Source organism: Branchiostoma belcheri, unplaced genomic scaffold (genome assembly GCF_001625305.1).
Source record: "Branchiostoma belcheri isolate BF01 breed outbred unplaced genomic scaffold, Haploidv18h27 scaffold33, whole genome shotgun sequence".
Classification (NCBI taxonomy): Eukaryota; Metazoa; Chordata; class Leptocardii; order Amphioxiformes; family Branchiostomatidae; genus Branchiostoma; species Branchiostoma belcheri.
This window is the reverse complement of record NW_017803943.1, coordinates 872,862-891,264: the sequence shown is the minus strand read 5'-3', so window position 1 is coordinate 891,264 and position 18,403 is coordinate 872,862. Positions and strand designations below refer to the sequence as shown.

The 18,403-nt window shown below is 41.1% G+C and overlaps 4 protein-coding genes across 4 annotated transcripts in view; 2 read left to right on the top strand and 2 right to left on the bottom strand.

The window, feature by feature from the left end:
* Nucleotides 1–2: 2 nt before the first annotated feature.
* On the bottom strand, nucleotides 3–3,711 carry LOC109475218 (probable rRNA-processing protein EBP2). Its single transcript, XM_019775817.1, has 8 exons — nucleotides 3,584–3,711; nucleotides 3,081–3,164; nucleotides 2,458–2,642; nucleotides 2,198–2,321; nucleotides 1,705–1,870; nucleotides 1,266–1,341; nucleotides 548–692; nucleotides 3–346 (listed from the first exon to the last, which is right to left on the bottom strand). Exons 1-8 carry the CDS (start codon nucleotides 3,653–3,655, stop codon nucleotides 275–277), a joined length of 924 nt encoding a protein of 307 aa, XP_019631376.1. The 5' UTR covers nucleotides 3,656–3,711; the 3' UTR covers nucleotides 3–274.
* A 586-nt stretch (nucleotides 3,712–4,297) lies between these two features.
* On the top strand, nucleotides 4,298–8,434 carry LOC109475197 (constitutive coactivator of peroxisome proliferator-activated receptor gamma-like). Its single transcript, XM_019775779.1, has 7 exons — nucleotides 4,298–4,413; nucleotides 4,556–4,969; nucleotides 5,318–5,989; nucleotides 6,273–6,590; nucleotides 7,264–7,400; nucleotides 7,878–7,996; nucleotides 8,332–8,434. Exons 2-7 carry the CDS (start codon nucleotides 4,561–4,563, stop codon nucleotides 8,339–8,341), a joined length of 1,665 nt encoding a protein of 554 aa, XP_019631338.1. The 5' UTR covers nucleotides 4,298–4,413; nucleotides 4,556–4,560; the 3' UTR covers nucleotides 8,342–8,434.
* A 1,421-nt stretch (nucleotides 8,435–9,855) lies between these two features.
* LOC109475232 (protein FAM183B-like) lies at nucleotides 9,856–15,343 on the bottom strand. Its single transcript, XM_019775832.1, has 5 exons — nucleotides 15,045–15,343; nucleotides 13,977–14,162; nucleotides 13,131–13,190; nucleotides 11,419–11,522; nucleotides 9,856–10,969 (listed from the first exon to the last, which is right to left on the bottom strand). The coding sequence occupies exons 2-5, from the start codon at nucleotides 14,116–14,118 to the stop codon at nucleotides 10,856–10,858; spliced, it is 420 nt and encodes a 139-aa protein (XP_019631391.1). The 5' UTR covers nucleotides 14,119–14,162; nucleotides 15,045–15,343; the 3' UTR covers nucleotides 9,856–10,855.
* A 70-nt stretch (nucleotides 15,344–15,413) lies between these two features.
* The window catches only part of LOC109475136, a 17,714-nt gene continuing 14,724 nt past the window's right edge, over nucleotides 15,414–18,403 (top strand). The window contains exons 1-4 of the mRNA XM_019775671.1: nucleotides 15,414–16,026; nucleotides 17,054–17,255; nucleotides 17,525–17,654; nucleotides 17,818–17,962. Coding sequence (XP_019631230.1) covers nucleotides 15,952–16,026; nucleotides 17,054–17,255; nucleotides 17,525–17,654; nucleotides 17,818–17,962 — 552 coding nt within the window. The 5' untranslated portion in view covers nucleotides 15,414–15,951. The remainder of the gene's footprint in view (nucleotides 16,027–17,053; nucleotides 17,256–17,524; nucleotides 17,655–17,817; nucleotides 17,963–18,403) is intronic.

Here is an 18,403-nt window from a genome sequence, read left to right as displayed (position 1 = left end):
TAGAATGGAACAGGTATGCCTGGATTTCAGGCTAGAAAACAAGGAGATTCTACCGAAGACTTTAAACATAGCAGGTTTCACAGTCATGTAAAGGTTTCAATGAAATACACTTTTGGAGTTTGTCACAGATTCAAGTATTCCATCATGTCTTTATTTTGTGGTGAGTAGCTATGTCACTGTTTCACGTAGAAGGACCAAACAAACTTTGCTGATGATCCGTATGCCCCCCTCCCCACTATAAAATGTATCAAAGCTTGTTATCTATTTCTTGTTATCATCTTCTCTTCCCTCCCTTCATTTTCTGTCTTCTGTTCTTGCCTGGCCGCGGCTGTTTACCCTTTTGGCCCTGAAACAAACAAACAAACAAACAAAATTGTTACGAGGTTGACTGATAAGTTAGTTGTTGAACAGAACTTGTGCTAACAGTTCTATTGGCACTACTACTATACAGTGTCAGTGTATTTTTTTACTACATGTATTTTGAGCAAGATTTTTACAACACATAAAAGCTCTTCTACAAATTTAGTGTGAAAGGTCTATCCCTTACCTTCTTTCCAGGAGGACCCTTGGGTTTCCTTCCAGACTTGAAGCCAGACATGTCAGCTGAACTCTCTCCTGTGTTCCACTTACTCCGCTTCTTTTGTCCGCCGAATCCAAACTTCTTCTGCTTGTACTTAGAGTTTCTGTTGGCCCTGGAACAACAAAATGGCAAAAATCCTGTCATTTAACAAACCGCACACTGGAGTAGCCATTATATACACCTGTACACCACAAAAAGTACAGAACAGAGACCAGTGCAGGTTAGGTACATGTTCATCACCTGAGAACTGCATAACTTGGCAGCCTGCACTAACCTGCAGATTCCTTAGTATTTTGATCCATTGTCAGTGTTCTGGCTAGCATGAATTTTTTCCGTCATCTCAATTTTGTTTCATCATCATGTTGAGTGGGAGGCACAAAGGTCCAAGGCGTATTGGGTCTGGGAGCATGCTCCCCCGAGAAAATTTTGAAATTCTGAAATACTATTTCCTGCATTTTGAGAGGCAAATTTTGCTGGTAGACTTACCTTAGATCCTCCCGCAACCTTGTTGAGCTGGTAGACTTAGCTTAATTTAATGACATTTCTTTCTATATCTTTACACATCAATTTTTGCCTGTCAAAGATGACGGATTGGGCAAAATCTTTGTCCGTCATGGGTGGCAAAACTCTGTCAAATGATGGAAAGACAGACGCTAGACTGTTACTGTTATGAATCCTGACTCACCCTCCCTTCTTCCCTGCTGGCTGCCCTTTCCTCGGTGGTCCTTCGTCATCGAGGAAGTCCAAGCTGTCAATCTTTCCTGAAAACCAAGAAATACATTCTTTGAAATTCCTTACAGAATTGACTTGCAATGTTCATGTGTTACCTTCACAAGGCATTTCAGGCAGGACACTCTCCAAGAGTTCCATTAAGTTGCAAGGCAGTTAAGTATCAATTCACACCTCTGTATAGCAGTATCACACACTTTTCACATGGGTGTGTCTGATAGACATTCAACGTAAGCATGTGAGATACACTACAGGTTGTATAAGAAGAAAATACATGTATCCTATGTTATTTTTAGACCATATAATGTTATATATGCAACAGTCAGAACTTTAGTGGCTAGGAGAATTTCAAGGTGATCTTGATCCTGCCCCCCTCCCCCGTGACTGTTCCGTACCTTTCCTGTACTCCTTGACAGACTTGATGAGCTCCTTCTTCTCCCGCTGTCTCTTCAGCAGGACCTCCTGCTGCACCTGTTTGCCGTACTTCCTCATCTCCCGAACCTTCCGAACCTTCTCCGCTCGCTCCAGACCCTGCTGCTTACTCAGTAACCGCTCGCGCACCTGGGGGGAGGGGGTTAAGATGTTAAGTCAAGCAACTTCAAGACAAGTCAAGGGCAACTTTAAGACAAGTCAAGTGCAACTTTAAGACAATTCAAGGGTAACTTGCTTTCAAACACGCTTGTAACTTGGCACCTCTAATTCCTGAATGCTGTAATGGTTCAATTGAGTAGGGTTGATTCAACTTACTTATCACCAGAAAATTGCCTAGCCTGCTCTTGGTCGTGCACAGTTCCACAGTTCACATTCTTAGTGTCATGGAGAGAACGGCTAGTTTACCAGGCTGCACAAAAGGAAACAATCAAGAAAACAATGCAGAGTTGACTCTACCTTCTTCATGTGGGTGTCAGACTTGGCCATCTCTGCGAAGTAGTCCTCAGGTCTGGTGGTCGGGATGCCGAGTTTCTGTAGTCTGGGGAGGGCTGACATCACTGCAGCCTGTGCCTGGCGATAGCTGGGAGGGGCGAGACAAAAACGGACAACTGGAAACACAACTACACGACACGACCCCAAATAACCTTTATACATGTACTAGTACTAGTAGTAGCTACTGACTACTAGATGTAGGTACACGTAGGAATCGTCCTTACAACGTCATCTCTCTCTGGAAGTCATTATGGACGTCCATGTCCCTTGCCGTGGTGGCCTTGGCTGCCTCCATGTCGGTGACCTCCGCCATCGCAGCAGGCATGGGCGCGGGGTCCGTGGTGACGTCCAGCCGCTCTAACCAGTCCAGGTCCTGTCTGAAGTCCGCAAGTTTCTGCTTCAAACCAGCCTGAAATTGGAGGCAATCGCTGTTGGTAATGATGGTTTAAATATCTGAGTATGTGCATGTGTGTGTGTGTGTGTGATGCAGTTTTTGTATGGCTCTGATAGAAGCAGTGAGTTAGCTATAGTCTACCAACACTGATTGCCTTGTTTTAAAAGGGTTCAATACAAACCAATGCCATCACTGTAGGTAGCAAGTGGCTGACAATTGGTTGATTTGCCTACCAAAAGTAGTACAAATAATTTGCATATGTCTTCAAATAATCTGCATGGTGTATGATGTAAACAAAAACAGTGATCACTGACATATTCCAACAAGTTACCTTGCAATCATATAAGATTTAAATATGAACCCCTTTAGGGAAATGGCAATCAAACCATCACTGGTAATTTGGAGTGTTGATAGTTAATTATTTCACTAACTAGGTTAATGTTGTTAACGCACCACATTGTTGATGTGTTTTCTGGGTTCTGACACCTCTATGTTCAGACCAGGCTTCAGAAGGCCGGACTTGTAAGCCTCCATCAACTGAAAGAATACAAAGGCGTCATAAAGTGACAACTACACTTTACTAGAACTTAAAGTTACATGTATATATATAGTAGCCAAGAATCCAGCCTGTTTTAAGTGTTTACGTTGATTTCTAACTCTAGTTCCCCCTTCTGAAATGATCTGATCGCTTCCCCTTAGTTCAAGACGATACTAGTAGTATGTGCAAACAACGCTAAAATTCTGTTCGTGGTAAAATATGTTGGATTTGGTACGTTTTTTGAATCCAAACAAACCAACACGTGATGCAAGTCCCCACATGCGTGCTGCCCCCCTCCCCCATTCATGGTTTACTTACGCGTTTTTGAAAATCTGAGAAAGCCTCTGACACATTACACCCTACAGTAATGCCTGTATACATTTTTATTAAGAACGCGGTATAGTGTTTAGTTCCTTACCTCCTTGTCGGAGACGTCAGACCCCGAAAAACTTTCCACGCTTTCCGCGTCCGAATCTACGGCGGCAGCCATCTTGAAACTATTTTGTAGCAGTACAAAAGCGACCCCTAGCAGCTGATGATATTAGTGCTTCGGACTGACTGAAGTACCAAAGAAATCCAACCAATCAGAGTACACGTTGTAAATGTCATGCCATTGATTATAAATCTCTTGAATGTACCCATTGGTCCGTCAGCAGCCAATCAACACTCAACTTATTGGTCAATTGATTTTGATCAACCAATCAGCATCCACGTTACGAAATTGACCTCTCCGTTGCAGTTCTGATTTATTCCGCTAACCAATAGTGGCGTCCTTGTACCGTGGCGGTACTCGTAAGACCTGAAAATGAATAACCGGCACGATTAACGCCGTTTTTAACAAACGGAGACATGTTTATGGAAGTCTTACAGAGGTAACTTGGCAAGTGTTTCATGCTGTTGCTTCCAGATTTTCCAGAAGTATCAAAATGACGCCGAAAATCGTCCAGGGTGCCGCGACATGTGTGTTGTTGCAAGTGACTCCAACTTTATCGGTATTTTGCCCTTCATTTGGGCGATTTTTACAAAGTATTTCGAACCCAGATGCATTATTTGTAACCTTTCCGATGTTGTTTTGATTTGTTGTGCCCAAGGAGGCTCTACAGAACATGTAAGGGGCACCCTATCCTTGCAAATTATTATGCAACGGTGGGGTTGACCTAATTCTGCAGTTAGCAACTGGAAGAAAGGGGGCGCTAAAATACAACCGTACACGAAGACCACACGAAGGCGACCTTCGAATACCTAAAGGTAAACTGTTGTTTCTTCGTTCATCTTGATTACATTGCTCCACGTCTGTATCTTTTTTTTTACTCTCATTGATTTCACAAATTAATTTAAAAAAAACAAAACAAATACAAATATTTATTTTTACTCTTGTCTTATTCTATAGATACCATGGGTGTCAAGGGACTGCAAACCTATGTGGAGAAGAACTGCCCGCATGCCTGTGAAAAGGTGAGCCTTAGAAGCCTGGCCCAAGACTACCGAGCCGAGCACGGGAAGACACCAGTGCTTGTTGTGGATGGCCTGAGCTGTCTACGTGACCACTTCTACCACGGCGGGCTGGCCTGGGTGTATGGCGGACAGTGGCAGGAGTACCTAACCTCCCTGCGAAAGTTCGTACAGGACTTTCAGTCGGCTGGGATCAAAGTCGTGTTTATCTTCGACGGTGTCGTGGAGAAATCAAAGCGGCCCGTGTGGATCTCCCGCATCAAAACTGAGCTCAAAACTGTAAAGAAAATCTTCCAGCACATCAGAGCGACCGGAAAGGAGCCTCATCGAGGTCTTCTTCATCTTCCGCCAGGTACAGGGATGGTTTTACCTTCGTGAAAAATGGAGGTATTGTTTTTGGTATGTCTGTGTGTGTGTCTGTGTGTGTGTCTGTGTTTCCTCATGGACAAATTCAATAGGTCATGTTGTAATGGAAATGGTTAGCCTCCTGTGCAGGCCTCCAAGCCGGCGTGTTTTATACTGACTGTTCTGTAGATCTGTTTAAACATTTAGAATTGTTTTGTCAAAAGAATGCTGTAAACAATTCTTGAAAATGCAGTATTAAAATGTGCACCCGCTCAGAGGCCTGCACAGGAGGCTAACTATTTTTTTGTTTTGCTGCCCTTTAACTCCCATGTTTTTATTATTACCGTAATTACAGGTACAGGGATGTTCGCTGGACTTGGCCTGAAGAGTCTTGGTGCCCGTGTCTACCACTCCTCCGTGGAGGCAGATCGAGAGATCGCAGAGTTTGCTCTCTCCGGAGACTGTTTCGGAATCCTCAGCCAAGACAGCGACTTTCTTATCTATAACATGGGTACTACATCTTACTTCTCTGCTCAAAATCTCAAGAGGCAGAGAAATGACATTATGACGGTGAGGTACCGCGTAGATGTGCTGTGCGACCATCTCGGGCTCAACCGCTCGGACTTGCCACTTTTCTCGTGCTTGCTTGGCAACGATGTGATTTCTTACAAAACGCTGGAAAAATTTCATTCTAGAGTAGCACAAGGATCACAGCTTATTCCAGCTCTAGCCAGATTTATCAACGACCTACCTCTGGATATTACTATTCCTGATATTGCTCGTAGAATTTTCCCTTCCCAAGGCAAAGCTATAGAGCTATTTGTACAAGGTTTGCTGTCCTACATTTTACCTGGTCAAAGCACAAAATGGTCAATGCCCGTGTCTATGCCCAATAAAGCGCCATCACTTGAAGAAACAAAGCTGGACAAGAATTCAAAGTGTCCTATCAGACATGTTCGACCAGACATCTCAGCTGAAATTCTACAGGAAGCCAAACGGAGACACCAGAATACAGAGAACATTAAAGGTAAATTGAAGAAACCAGAATTAGTTGGTCAAGATTGTTAAGAATTTCATTAAATCATGGATATGTTCTCAATTCTGATTAGTCATAAAATTCTAATGATTGTCCTTAATGTTGATTATTTATTACCAGAATGAGTGTACTGTATGTTTTCAGTTTTGACTGGTTCAATTGTACTTATCCTGACACTTAAAAGTTATATGTTTATTTTTTTTCAGTCCATACCATGGTATGGATGAAATATATTGTGTTCTCTCATGTTTCTTTTTTTATTTTACTTCTTCAGCAATTTACGAGATCCTGACAGTAGCAGAGGGGGACAGTGGAGTTCACCTGGAGGAGGCAGACAGTGGCATCCCTCCCGCCTCTGTTTTCTACAGGCCCATAAGGGAGAAGCTACATGGGGTCCTATACGGGGTGGGGGTGAAACAGCTAACTGGAACAGCCCCAGGAGTTGACCAGTGCAGCAGGCAGATGTCGGGGCTTGTCATTGGTGGAGAGGAGATTGTCGTCGGCCATAACGCTGCCAAGGATTGGTCGGCACATCCTGGGGCGGAGCTGAGAGAACCTGACATCATCTTGGCCAAGCCTCTGGACATGCCCGGTAAACATTTAGTTCTTAATCTTTAGAAATAATGCACAGATTGACTCGTACTCGCAGCTGTACTGTTGATATAGATTCGAAATTTTGCTCCAATATTAGTCTGTACTAGCCCTGAATCTCTTACTTTTTAATATCCCCCTCTCCTCCTGGTATCATTGAAATTTAGTGGAGAGTGAAAACTTGATTTGAAATTTGCCATTTTATCTGAATTCTAGAACATATACATGTATACACCACACTGGAGGACTATACACTACATATAGTAACCAAGCTGCTAGGAGTTGGACCTGTCCTTGGTGCTGAATACAGCTTTCCACCACTTCACTCCATACTTGGTTACTGTGTTGCATCTAAGATCATTTTCGGAATGTTGATAAACCAATTTTTAAGAATAATTGTAACAGTGAGATGCAAGTGCCACTAACTGGCCAGTCCAACTGGTCCAGACCTTTTAGCCTTGTGGTTAGTGTGTTGGGTTTGTGAGCTGGTGGCCCGGTAAGTAGTCAAAAGGTTTTGTTGCCATTATATAACTTTGGGTACTGATTCTTTAAAAGACTGTCCCAGATCATGTATTGTGAAGTGATTGGTAACAAGAATAATATGTAGTTTTCAGAAGGTTGGAAGCTTGGGGGCATTCTGCCAAACCTCATGCAATGCACCTTTTGTTCTCTAGGGGGCACACCTACACTAGAGGCGCTGTGGTTTGGGCCGGGTGTAAGGACTGTTGCTCTGCGATGGAAGGCTTTCAGGGCTGGCATGTTCTGCACCATACCTACAGACAGATCCAAGGCCATCCCTAAGAACCTCATGGTACGATTTGTTTTGTGTCACTACTGCAGAGATTATTCCTTAAAATTTCCTTAACCTTCAGCCTGCTAAGGTAGCTTTTTTTTGGCACCAAATCTGTTCTAAGAGGTTAGGCAGCAGCAGCTAAGGTTAAATGCACTACAACTACAGAGAACTCAAAGGCCATGCCAGTCTACTAAGAACATCAAGGTATGCGAATGTGCCGCTTTCGGTCATTTGAGTATAAGTTACAATTTCTGTTAGGGACACCAAATTTTGGCACATTTCACATTGTATTGTGTATTTTTTGGGTGGGTATGACATAAATGAAATACAACACAGTGCATTCCACATCACCCTCGGTCCCAGCCCACCCTTCGGTTTTTGGCCTTGGGTGATACGGAATACACCGTGTTGTATTCTACAGTATAAAATTATTTACTAATCTGATAAATTGTTCCCACTTGTTGCTGATATAAATTTCTGTGTCTTCCTCCCCAGGTTCTTGTTGTGGTGCTGCACTACATGTTGAGCGAGGGTGTGCTGGGGGTTTGGGAGGTGGATGCCTTCCTCATACAGGCCCTCCTCTACCTGACTGGTACAAATTCAGGAGGAGGATGGTAAGTGATGGTAAACTGACCTGGTATGCGAACACCCTCTCCAAGCAGATGTTTACGTTTCAGTACATGAGATTATTTTTGAAATGTTTTCAGGTGTTTTATTGTGCTTTCTTTTCTTGCCAGGCAAACTTTGGGTGTTATTTTGGATAATGTCCTACCAAAGATACTGTCTTGCCAATTTAATACTGTCTTGCAGCCAAAGATTATGCCAACTAAATTGTTTCAACTGTTGCTTTAAACACTGTGAAAGACTTCTTTTCCAATACCACAAGATGAAGTCCCATCTTCATGAGTGAAGATGAACAAATTCCCTTTTTTCCATTTCCGACACCTAGGTCCCAGTAGACCTGCGGGCAGTGCAGCTGGCTGCCTTATTCCTGAAGGGCGTGGCTGTTGCCATAGCGATGAACTGTGCGTGCGGCTGGCCCCTCACCATGGAGTCCTGCCTGCCCTGGGGGTTCTTTGATGGGAAGTTTTTCCACCACGTCTACCTCCTGGTTAGGGGTGGAACTGGGGCCCGGGATTTGTGTGGAAGAAATGTAGGTACTAGTAGAGCTGATTTATTTCATGTAAGTGGGTTTTGAGGTTAGGGTTATCATCGTTAACTCAAAAATTTAATTCAATTAGGTTCTAGGTTTGAATCCCTAACAGGCCCCACTGTTGTGTCCTTGGGAAAGGCAGAACACAGATTTCCACGCTTGATTCAGGTGAAAGTGAGTACCTAGCTTTGGTTAGGGATGTCCTCTTGGATGGGATAGAAGTCCCAATTTTGAGGAGAGCCACACCTCAAGCATGTAAACACCCACCACACTTATCGAAAAGAGTAGGATCCTTCACCTGTGAGTGAAGAACCTTAGTCTGGTATTACGCAGTTTGTACTTAGTGTACTGTACAAACCAGTTCATCACTCCATTGGCTACACATAGCTGCGAGAGGCAGTACATGTGTGGTCCAATCTGACAAACACAGGTACACTTGTATCAGCATTATTTCTCTACAACCAGTTGTTTCATGAATTCTATAATGTATCAATATTCCCCAGGAGTCACGATGGCAGCTTTTCCGGCTACTGAAGGACTGTGTGTCACACGGGCAGGCTGGGGAGTTGGGGAGGCAATCTGGCACAACACAGCATCGGTGTCAACCACAAACTCCAAGATCCTTTCCAGAACCAGCTAACAGAACACAGGAAGCTAGTACACCTGTGTCTATGCCTGGAACGCTTAAAACTGTGTCATATAGAGAATCAGGTGAGTTTGGTAGGCAATCTTGGGAAGCACACCATCGTTGCCAGTCAAAAACTTCTCATGAACCAGGTTACAGAACACAGAAGGAAGCAGTTAGACCAGAATCTATGGGAACTGTTGACCCTGTGTCATTTAGAGAATCAGATGAGTTTGGGAGGCAGTCTTGGGAAACACATCGTAACAACCAATCAACAAGTCTTCAACAATCAGATTATCAAACTCAGAAGAAGGTAACGTTAATACATGTAACAGGATCTGAATCTATGGGAATGTTGGATGGAGGCACCAAGCCAAAGAGTTTGTCTGGAAGTGCTATGTCGTCAGAGCAGAGCAAGAAGAAACGCAACAGAAGGAAGAAAGGAAAACATTAGATTTTTCTTCTGAAACATATGGATAATTTCATAAACAAGTGCCTTGAGGTAGTTTTTTTACAGATAACAGCATAATTTTATCAGAATGATGTAAAGGACAAATTTTTTTCTAGGAGTCAGTTGTGTTTGCTAAAAATGCATCACTAGCTTTCTTCTATAAATCCTTGGCAATATGGATAACATGTTAACAAGTGCCTAGCTAGTTTTTAGCTACACGATTTAGTTACAGAGACCAACACTGTATTTTTGTACCACATTTTATTGTGTAGTAAAGAATTCACACATGTACAGATAATATACATCCAATGAGTGTATGCAAAAAGGACACTATAAAATGGCATTACAGATATTAATTTTATCTCTTGAAAAAGGGGTAACAGTGCAATGTAAATCTATTTATATGTGGATTGTTTTCTGTGCAAAATTATCATGATTGTTCTTTTTCCTTACTAGAATATTTACTACTTGGCACGTGCCTTATAAAAGGTAAAATACATCCTTTGGGTTTTATGTACATTTAAAAATGCCCCAAGGTACCACTTTCATGTAGGCCTACAGTTTCATTTAAACAGAGGCTCACAAATGCATATTCTTCCCAATTCACTTAGATTTTATATTCCCAACAATTATCATTACAACTTAATTTATTTTCCCCACCAAAATGTTAAAAGGAGCATCACAAAAAGTCGGATTAATTTTCACAATGAAATATGAACTAGCAATACAACATATATGATAAAAAGTTGAGAAGATAACAAACCAATTCTGAGTTTGTTAAAAAACATAACAGTGTGTTGCTTCTATGCAATTGTATTTATAGCATAAATATGTACAATTTTTTGTACTTTGGCATCAGTGTGAAAGAATTATTCAATCCCAGGTCCTTACATCTAACTTCTACAGTAATCTTTGTGTTATGAAGTTAGTCTGATTGTATCAATGGTCTATGCTATACTGTACTTGTGTTACAAAGCTAGTTTGACTGTATCAACTATTGACTTGAGTTCACTGTCTTGTACTTGTGTCAAAAGCAGCTAGCCTGATTGTACAATGTATGTCCTGTACTTGTGTTACAAAGCTAAATATATTAATTGTTTGTCTTCACTGTCCAGAATTTACAAAGCTAGGGGTCGTCTGATTGTATGTCCTGTACTTACAAAGTACGTGTGTTACAGATAAGCTAGATAATTGTTTGTCATCACTGTCCAGAATTTACAAAGCTAAACTGGTAGTCTGATTGTCTATTGTAAGTTCTCTGTCTGCTCCTTTAGCCTCCAGGCTGCGTCCATGTATTTTGTAATCTCCGAGTTTTGGCGTGGAAAGTGTAGTCGTCTGTCCTCACGGTCTTGCTTTATCTGTAGAACAGATAAGGATCATTAGATAGCTTTAAACAATGTCTAGATTTAGATGTTCAAGGGTTAGGTGTAACAAGCTGTTTGGTATAATGTAGCCAGCTGCCACGCTGTGTGCCTGCGAAGCTGGTGTGTTACGCTGAAGGGCGGTTATATCGGCTATACCAATACAGATACAGATTATCATCAAAAGTACTGTTGTTGTTACAGTTTTCCCATACATCTAAAGCCTTTGGGGCTATCAGACAATGCCTAGGTCTGTTTTATGTTTTTTGTTTCCCTGTTGCTTCATATTTTCTCTGAAAAAATCTGAGAACCAACAAATCAAATTGCTGTGGCCTAAACCCTCTCAAATTTTCAAAAGGAAGTTGTCCTAATAATGAAATCTCCACCAAAAAAATAATCTAATCATTCAATCTGAAAACAATTTTTCTACAAGACATTGTGCTCACCAAAGGCTTGTGAATCCAGCCGATTTCTTGAGCCTCGGTCTGAGGGAAGATGAACTTCTTCTCAGGCTCCTTGTGTGCCCGGCGGATGATCTTAAGGAATTGTGCTGCAGAAAGGGAACAAGACAAAAATTGTTAAACTGTTGCCTTCATAATGCCCTTAGTAACGTTTCAAAGGGGCCCAATGGGCATGTAGCAAACCACAAACACAGAAAAATCTTATGTGGTTCCAGATGTCTTACTTGGGGATGAATGCAGTGTGATGTCAGTTAGCTTGAGGAATGAATCTCCTTTTACACTTAAGAATGCTCTGCTCTGCTCAGGCTTCAAGTCTATTGACTTTGTTACATGTAGGTTTACTGAAGGGAACTGGGACCCAAAAATACTCCATGTACAACCAAGCCTATGTATAATGTATTTTAGTCACAATGGATTTTCTATTGACATAAAGTGATTGTATCAGAGTAATGAGGTCCCTTCAGGGGGTCTCCTTTAAAACTACATGAGTCAAACAAGGTGTACAATGCTCAGGAACAGGTGTTTCTGCTTGTTTAAGTTGCTAATGACTACAGGTGTCCCACGGGACACTGTCAAAACTGGAGACTGTCTATGGCACTACATGCATAATGTTTATTGCAAGTTTTTGCCCTGTGAAAGCAACTGAACATGAAAGAAGAAGAGACAGATAATCGATAACAATATAGCATATGACTTCCGTAGTCTAAATTTGACACTAAATTTATTGGGTTTGACTTGGGTTAAAATGTGTTTCGTTCTGAATTTCCATCTTGTCAAATGTTAATCTGATATGCACTGTGCACATCTGTGAAATCTTATACATGTATTGTAAATGGGTTCCCAGTACCACACTGCTATAATGGTGGATTTGTTATACTGGTGCTTATCCCTTAATGCACTGTGTTCCCTAGGAAACTATGCTTCCTTCTAAGCATTCAACCGGATGTGTTTTGTTCTGCTGTGTAACCTAAAGATTTGTTCACATTTTTTTTAGATTATGGTCTGCATGACTAGCTGCTTTCATTTGTTATTCCTTTTTGCATGTTTTTTGACAACTCAAATGTATATAATCTGAAATTGACTAACTGACTTTTTTCAGAAGATTCCAAATGTTTTAAAGCTGCGGAACCTGTTCTTGCTTGGTTAAAGTGTGTCTAGTACACTACTATCAAAATGTGGGAGGACATTTTACTTGGATGTTCTTGCCTTGGTGTTGTTTCTAGGGGAACAGGGGCTATTGGAATTGTCTCCATTGAACAGAGGAGCCATTGTTGCATTTCCTTAGTTTTAGAGACCGTGACATTGTTTTGGAAACAGAGAAATTGTTATTCAAGACTGGATTACTTGACCTCATTTATCCAGCACAGTTTGCCCTCTCTTTTTAACTGCATCGTTTTACATTTCTTTCTTTGATTCTGTTGTTAACATGTTGAGTATACACTCAGCCGCCCGTTTGTAGCAAAGCAAAAGTCACGAGGGTGCATTATCTTTGAGCTTGTGGCTAAAACAATGGAAGCAATATCTGGAAATGCTAGTGTCAGTGGGTTTGATGTCAGTTTGCAGTTGAGTAGTGATGGCAAGAACTGCAAAAAACACCACAAGATTTACCTTAAACATTAAGCTTTTCTATTGCATTTGGCTCATATACTAATTTGAGTATTTTGAGTTTGGAAATTTGTTTAAAAAAGTTTTCTTACGATCTTCCTCGCCATCAGCAGAATCGTGTGTGGAGTTTGGTTTCCCTGTTAGAGTGTACACTGGAAAAAAAACAGGAAAAAGAGTGTTATAATTATCAAACCATCAAATTTTTTGCACAAGTTTTGTAATGGATACAATGTATCAAGAGACGAAAAGGATGCCAACAACAATGTATGGCAAGTTAATAATGGTATTACATGTATATGTGGAGTCATAAAAAGTATGATAATTAGAATGTACCAGAGACACTGTGTACATATATGTACATGTCAAGTTTGTGTCTGAGATAATACAATCCTTTTTGCTAGAGTGCTTAGATGCCATTTTTATTTTAGATATGAAATACATTTTGTATAAGCTTAGCTTTAGAGCCAAAAACATTATAGTATTCCAATATTAGAGATTCCCAAGTTACTTCAAACAGACTACCTCAAACAACCTGCCTTCAGTCGCTGTCAAACGCATCGACCTGTGTAACTAGCTGACCTCTAAGTACCCTTCAAGGACACTTCATAGCTCCATTCTCCATAGCAGAGTGTGTTTGTAAAATGAGAGTCAAAGAATTCAGGCGTACCAGTCCATGAAAAAGCACTTTCTAGAAAACGGATACAGCGCAGAGTCTAGTACTAGTATTTGTTTTTGTGTTTTTCTCTCTTTTCTGAGTAAATTGTACATGCAGCACTGTGTTCACGGATCCAAATGATTGATAGGTCTGATTTTTTTTGGTTACAAAATTAATGTACAAACAGAAATGGATGCCATTGATTATTTTTGCTCAAAAAAGCATCACTGGTTTTCCATGTACTACTTTTACAGAAGAATTTTTTTAAAAACAAAGTTCTTACATTTTCTGAAGGGGTTGATGCTATAGTTGGTGTAGAGCTTCTGGTTGAGTGTTTCCTTTTTGATGGTCTCACACAGGATGGCATGCTGGTGAACTATGTTGATGGGGTCCTTAGCTGGTTGCTGTGCTGCCTTGGTTGCCATCTTGTGGATGTGTCACGCCTTCAGAGGGATTGTCAACAACTTTTCTGTAATAACACAATAGCAGATAATTTAAGATCCTTCACACACACATATTTTGGTGTATAGGGCTGGGGCCTTCTCCATTTTCTATAGCCCTTGGGCCACACAGTGGTCCAAGCACTACAGCAGGTGTTAGTTTCCGAAACTGGAATAACATAATTTACTTTATTTAGTAGGCTTACTACTACTACTACTACTACTTCAAAAACATATAGTCACACACTGGACATGTTATACGGCCCTGTAAAGCTGTGTATGATTAAATTTACTTAATCATTCAATGCAAAACATATGCAAGAAAAAAAATCCCAACTGAAAGAAACTTGAATGTCTAACTCTTAACATTGGTATTTCAAGTGAATTTCAAAGTATGAATTTTAAACTGGCCAGGTTTATAATCTACATGTTCTAACTTGTACGTGAGATCGGGTTGTTTTCTTAAATTGCTTGCCAACGCGCCATGGGGTGGCCTACTGTTTACACTAATAACAAGCATCATATTTCACCTTTATGGTATTAAAATAGCCCGGTTAATGAAACTTGTACGATCTTTTTTTAAAGAAAGCACTGGAACTTTATCAAAAGCATTGAAATTTTGCCTTGACAACCAAATACAGTCGTAAGACTCGTATGTTTTTCGCGTTAACAAGGCAATGACAGCTACGCGTCTGGGACCATAGTCATAGATCCGGCTCTTTCCATGTTTGGGTTGTAAACGATACGCTATGCAGTGAGCAAATTAACCTGGGAAGCGCGCCATATTGTAAGTGCCAACCTGCCTTCGAAAGGTTTCGCGAATTTTAGGCTGAAATAGCCGTATAAAGGCAATTCACACCATCTGATATGATCTGGAGTGGTTCTGGAATCAATGAGAGGTCTTCACTTACCTGAGTCGGCCGGTGTTTTGGCTGGTACACGCGGCGTTGCTGTTTGAATCTAGCACCAAGCGACTGAAAAGGGCCCCAAACAAAAGGACTTCGCCTATCTGTTTACACAGCTGACGTAGCATGTAAACAACCCGTTGCTACGATACCAGGGAACCAATCGCTTCCTACTTTCAAATCATATGAATTACGACGTAATTTTCGTAATTTACTTTACAAGTTTTTAGTGTATATTTTAATTCGCTGCTCTTAGAAGGTGAAAATGGGAAAATTCGTGCAAAAAGAATCAAAAGAAGTAATTTTTGTTCCGGACTTTGCCGAACTATCCCGAGCGATTCCGTCGGAATGTGACGAGGATTGCCGGAGATTGCCGACTCCCGTGACGCTTTTCGCGTGGGTGCCATCTTGGGTTCGAATTTCTGTGCCGCTCGAGGGAGGGGACGGATTGTCGCGAAGAAAAGACACATTTTGGACGACTTTCCTCGCCCAGTTTCGTCAGAAAACATCAAGGTACGACCAGGGTTTGGATTTTACCAGGTTAAGCCGGGATATCGGGAAAGGGGAAGCAGCGGAGAAGGAAGAAAAGCTGGAAGCGTCCGTCCACCATTTTTGTTGACAGACGACAGGGCCTCAGTGCTCGACCGGCGAAGGGACAACAAAAACAGCCGCCGTCAAAACATCGAAGTACGTCGTTTGCAAGGCTGTTTACATCCTTCTGTCCGCCGTGGTTCTTTCCTGTGGGTCGACTCTGGAAAATATCGGCCAGGACCTGGTCTGACTGTGTTCAAGCTCTCGAGCTGATTTTTTGGTGAGCAGGCGATAGGAGTGGTTCATACTAACTGATCCCCAGTCCAGTCTATCTAAACCATATTTTTCTGTGAACAGTACGGACCATAAATACAATTTGATAATGGACCAGGACTACGAAAGGAGACTTTTAAGGCAACAGAACGGACAAAATTGCTTTGCGTCACCAGTAAGCTCGGTAAGTCTTTTGTGGCATGTGTGTATTTTAATATATACATGTATATACAGTTTATATATAACAGCTGCCAGTGTCTAAATTTGACTTATGCCTTGGGTGTGTATTTTTAGCTGTTGGGTGCTTCCAGGGTTCTGCATTGCACGATTGTTTTGCTTGATATGATTGTATAATATTTTTTCTTGGCCTAAATTCTGGACAGGTCAGGTACAATATGTTGATATGTTATTGCTAGCCAAATTATAGTAGCCACCAATGCTTTTGTTTACAAATTCTTGGCATGTTCGAGCAACACGTTCTTTTGTTTGTGCACACCTTTTGGGGAAAAAGGCATGTCTTTGGTCAAATATGATGTTTTTGGTATCGTAGGCAACAGGTGTGGCTGTAACAAAGACGATTTGACAGCTCTTTGTTGACAGTTGTCTATAAATTTGAATAATCCCATGGGGGCTTGATGTAGTGTGTAGCTGAGAAAATCATGCATGACAACTGCTTGTATTAGCTGCAATAAACAGCTGCTGTTCACCACTATGTGTTATGTATGACTATGAATACCTCATGCATTATACGGTATTATGGTAATACTTATAGGAAACGAAACTAGAAAAAGCACCTGCTTGTTATCCTCTTACTGTGTGGTAGTACTTGATTCTCAGGAAAAGTTTGGGTACAACCAAACTGAAATGTTAAATGCATCTTTTGGCCATGGTACAAACTTGCATCTATGCTCAAAATGGTTGACGTTATCAACAGGCCATCTCCAAAGTTAGACTGGTTGCGAACAGAAAGGGTCAAAACTGTTTTGGAGCATTTATGTTCACAAATCATCTTATTTATCCTACCAGAGAATGAATCATCTCTTCTAATCTCTTCTCCTGAATTCTAATGATTTTGTATTCATCCACATCATTCAGAATTTCTAGAAGAGATTTGATTTTGAAAACACATTTAGAAACCTAACTGATAACCCTTGTGTTTTGCAATTGTGATTCAATGATTCTTACATACTGTAACTTGTTTATTTCTCCAGCCAATCAGCCCAATGGCTGGAAGAGAATCCCTTGGCACGAGTCCTGTGTCATCTCCAAGTAAGGACAAGTATGGCGACCGCTTTATACCGAGTCGGGCAGGTGCCAACTGGGAGATTGGCTTCAACAGTATACAGGGCATGTACGAGAAAACATCGGGACAGGCACGCAAAGCCAGAGAAGCTAATTCTGACAACGGAAAAGGTAAGGAAATAACAATTTGAAAAGAAGTAATTTGTAATAATTAGCTTTATTGCGAAATAGTAGATTTGATTTTGGTACTTTTGAAAAGAGGAAAAAGCTAAGATTTTGAAGAAAGTAGAATTTACATGTGTACTAGAAACATTATGAATGCCACTTGAATGTCATGATGTTCGTGATAAACTGTTAGTATGTACTTTTTTGTAGATTTTCATGATATTGTTGCTGATAAGCATTCAAAACTTATATATCTATCATCTTTGTTCTTTCAGACGGCCTTGCATACACTTGTCTACTAAAGAACGAACTCCTTGGAGCTGGCATAGAAGACTTGAAAGAACAGACAGAAGACAGAAGAGGTGTCCTAAGTCCCACCACTCCAGAAAAAAGAAATTTATTCAGGTAGGTTCAGTCCCCATGTCTCCAAATTTCTGAATGCAGAAAACTACTATGTATCTGATTTTCAAAGTCAATTTTTTGGTCATTCTTTAGCAATCAATTCTTGAAATTGCATTGGATGGCTTTAAGTTAATTAAACACATTTTGTTTCCCCATGTATGTATAGATATCATCTGACAGCCAAACAGGCGAGTCCAGAGAACACAGACCACCTCTCTCCATACTCCCTCTCTCCTGTGGGGAAAAAGTCACAGAAACTCCTGCGCTCACCCAGAAAACAGACACGCAAGATTTCCAAAATTCCTTTTAAGGTGAGAATTTAATCCACCTTAACTAAAGTTGCGACTTCATTTTGATTCGCAAATACTTCAATGTCTTAAGCTCAGTATTCTAGCCAGTGTTCAAGCCAATGTCCATCTTTTTGTTATTTGATGGAATTTTTCTGCTTGTGACAGACATAAGTTTTGCCCACCCGGTAAAAAAAGATGGAAATAGATGTCATTCAAGTAAGCTTAGTCTACCAGCAAAATTTGTCCCTCAAAATACAGGAAACAGCATTTCAGAGCCAGAAAATAAGCCTATTCGCCATTACTAGTGCGCCTGCGCGGAGTTTACTTAGCGACGTAGAATTGGAGATAAACAAACCCGCGGCCGCAATCGTCCCCAGCGCCAGCGTATGTCTCGATTTCCAGCTTACACACGGCGTTACCGGTGGTGGCCCGCCTTGGGCTGAGTTCCAACGATGTTCTGGA

Excerpts from the sequence above, each read along its gene's own strand:
- LOC109475218 (XM_019775817.1), bottom strand. The coding sequence starts at position 3,655 with ATGGCTGCCGCCGTAGATTCGGACGCGGAAAGCGTGGAAAGTTTTTCG. Across the intron at positions 3,165-3,583 it reads CTGACGTCTCCGACAAGGAG|TTGATGGAGGCTTACAAGTC; the intron begins GTAAGGAACTAA and ends GTATTCTTTCAG. Across the intron at positions 1,871-2,197 it reads CTGACACCCACATGAAGAAG|GTGCGCGAGCGGTTACTGAG; the intron begins GTAGAGTCAACT and ends CCCTCCCCCCAG.
- LOC109475197 (XM_019775779.1), top strand. The coding sequence starts at position 4,561 with ATGGGTGTCAAGGGACTGCAAACCTATGTGGAGAAGAACTGCCCGCAT. Across the intron at positions 5,990-6,272 it reads GAATACAGAGAACATTAAAG|CAATTTACGAGATCCTGACA; the intron begins GTAAATTGAAGA and ends TTACTTCTTCAG. Across the intron at positions 6,591-7,263 it reads CAAGCCTCTGGACATGCCCG|GGGGCACACCTACACTAGAG; the intron begins GTAAACATTTAG and ends TTTGTTCTCTAG.
- LOC109475232 (XM_019775832.1), bottom strand. The coding sequence starts at position 14,118 with ATGGCAACCAAGGCAGCACAGCAACCAGCTAAGGACCCCATCAACATA. Across the intron at positions 13,191-13,976 it reads CATCAACCCCTTCAGAAAAT|TGTACACTCTAACAGGGAAA; the intron begins GTAAGAACTTTG and ends TTTTTTTTCCAG. Across the intron at positions 10,970-11,418 it reads GCTGGATTCACAAGCCTTTG|ATAAAGCAAGACCGTGAGGA; the intron begins GTGAGCACAATG and ends TCTGTTCTACAG.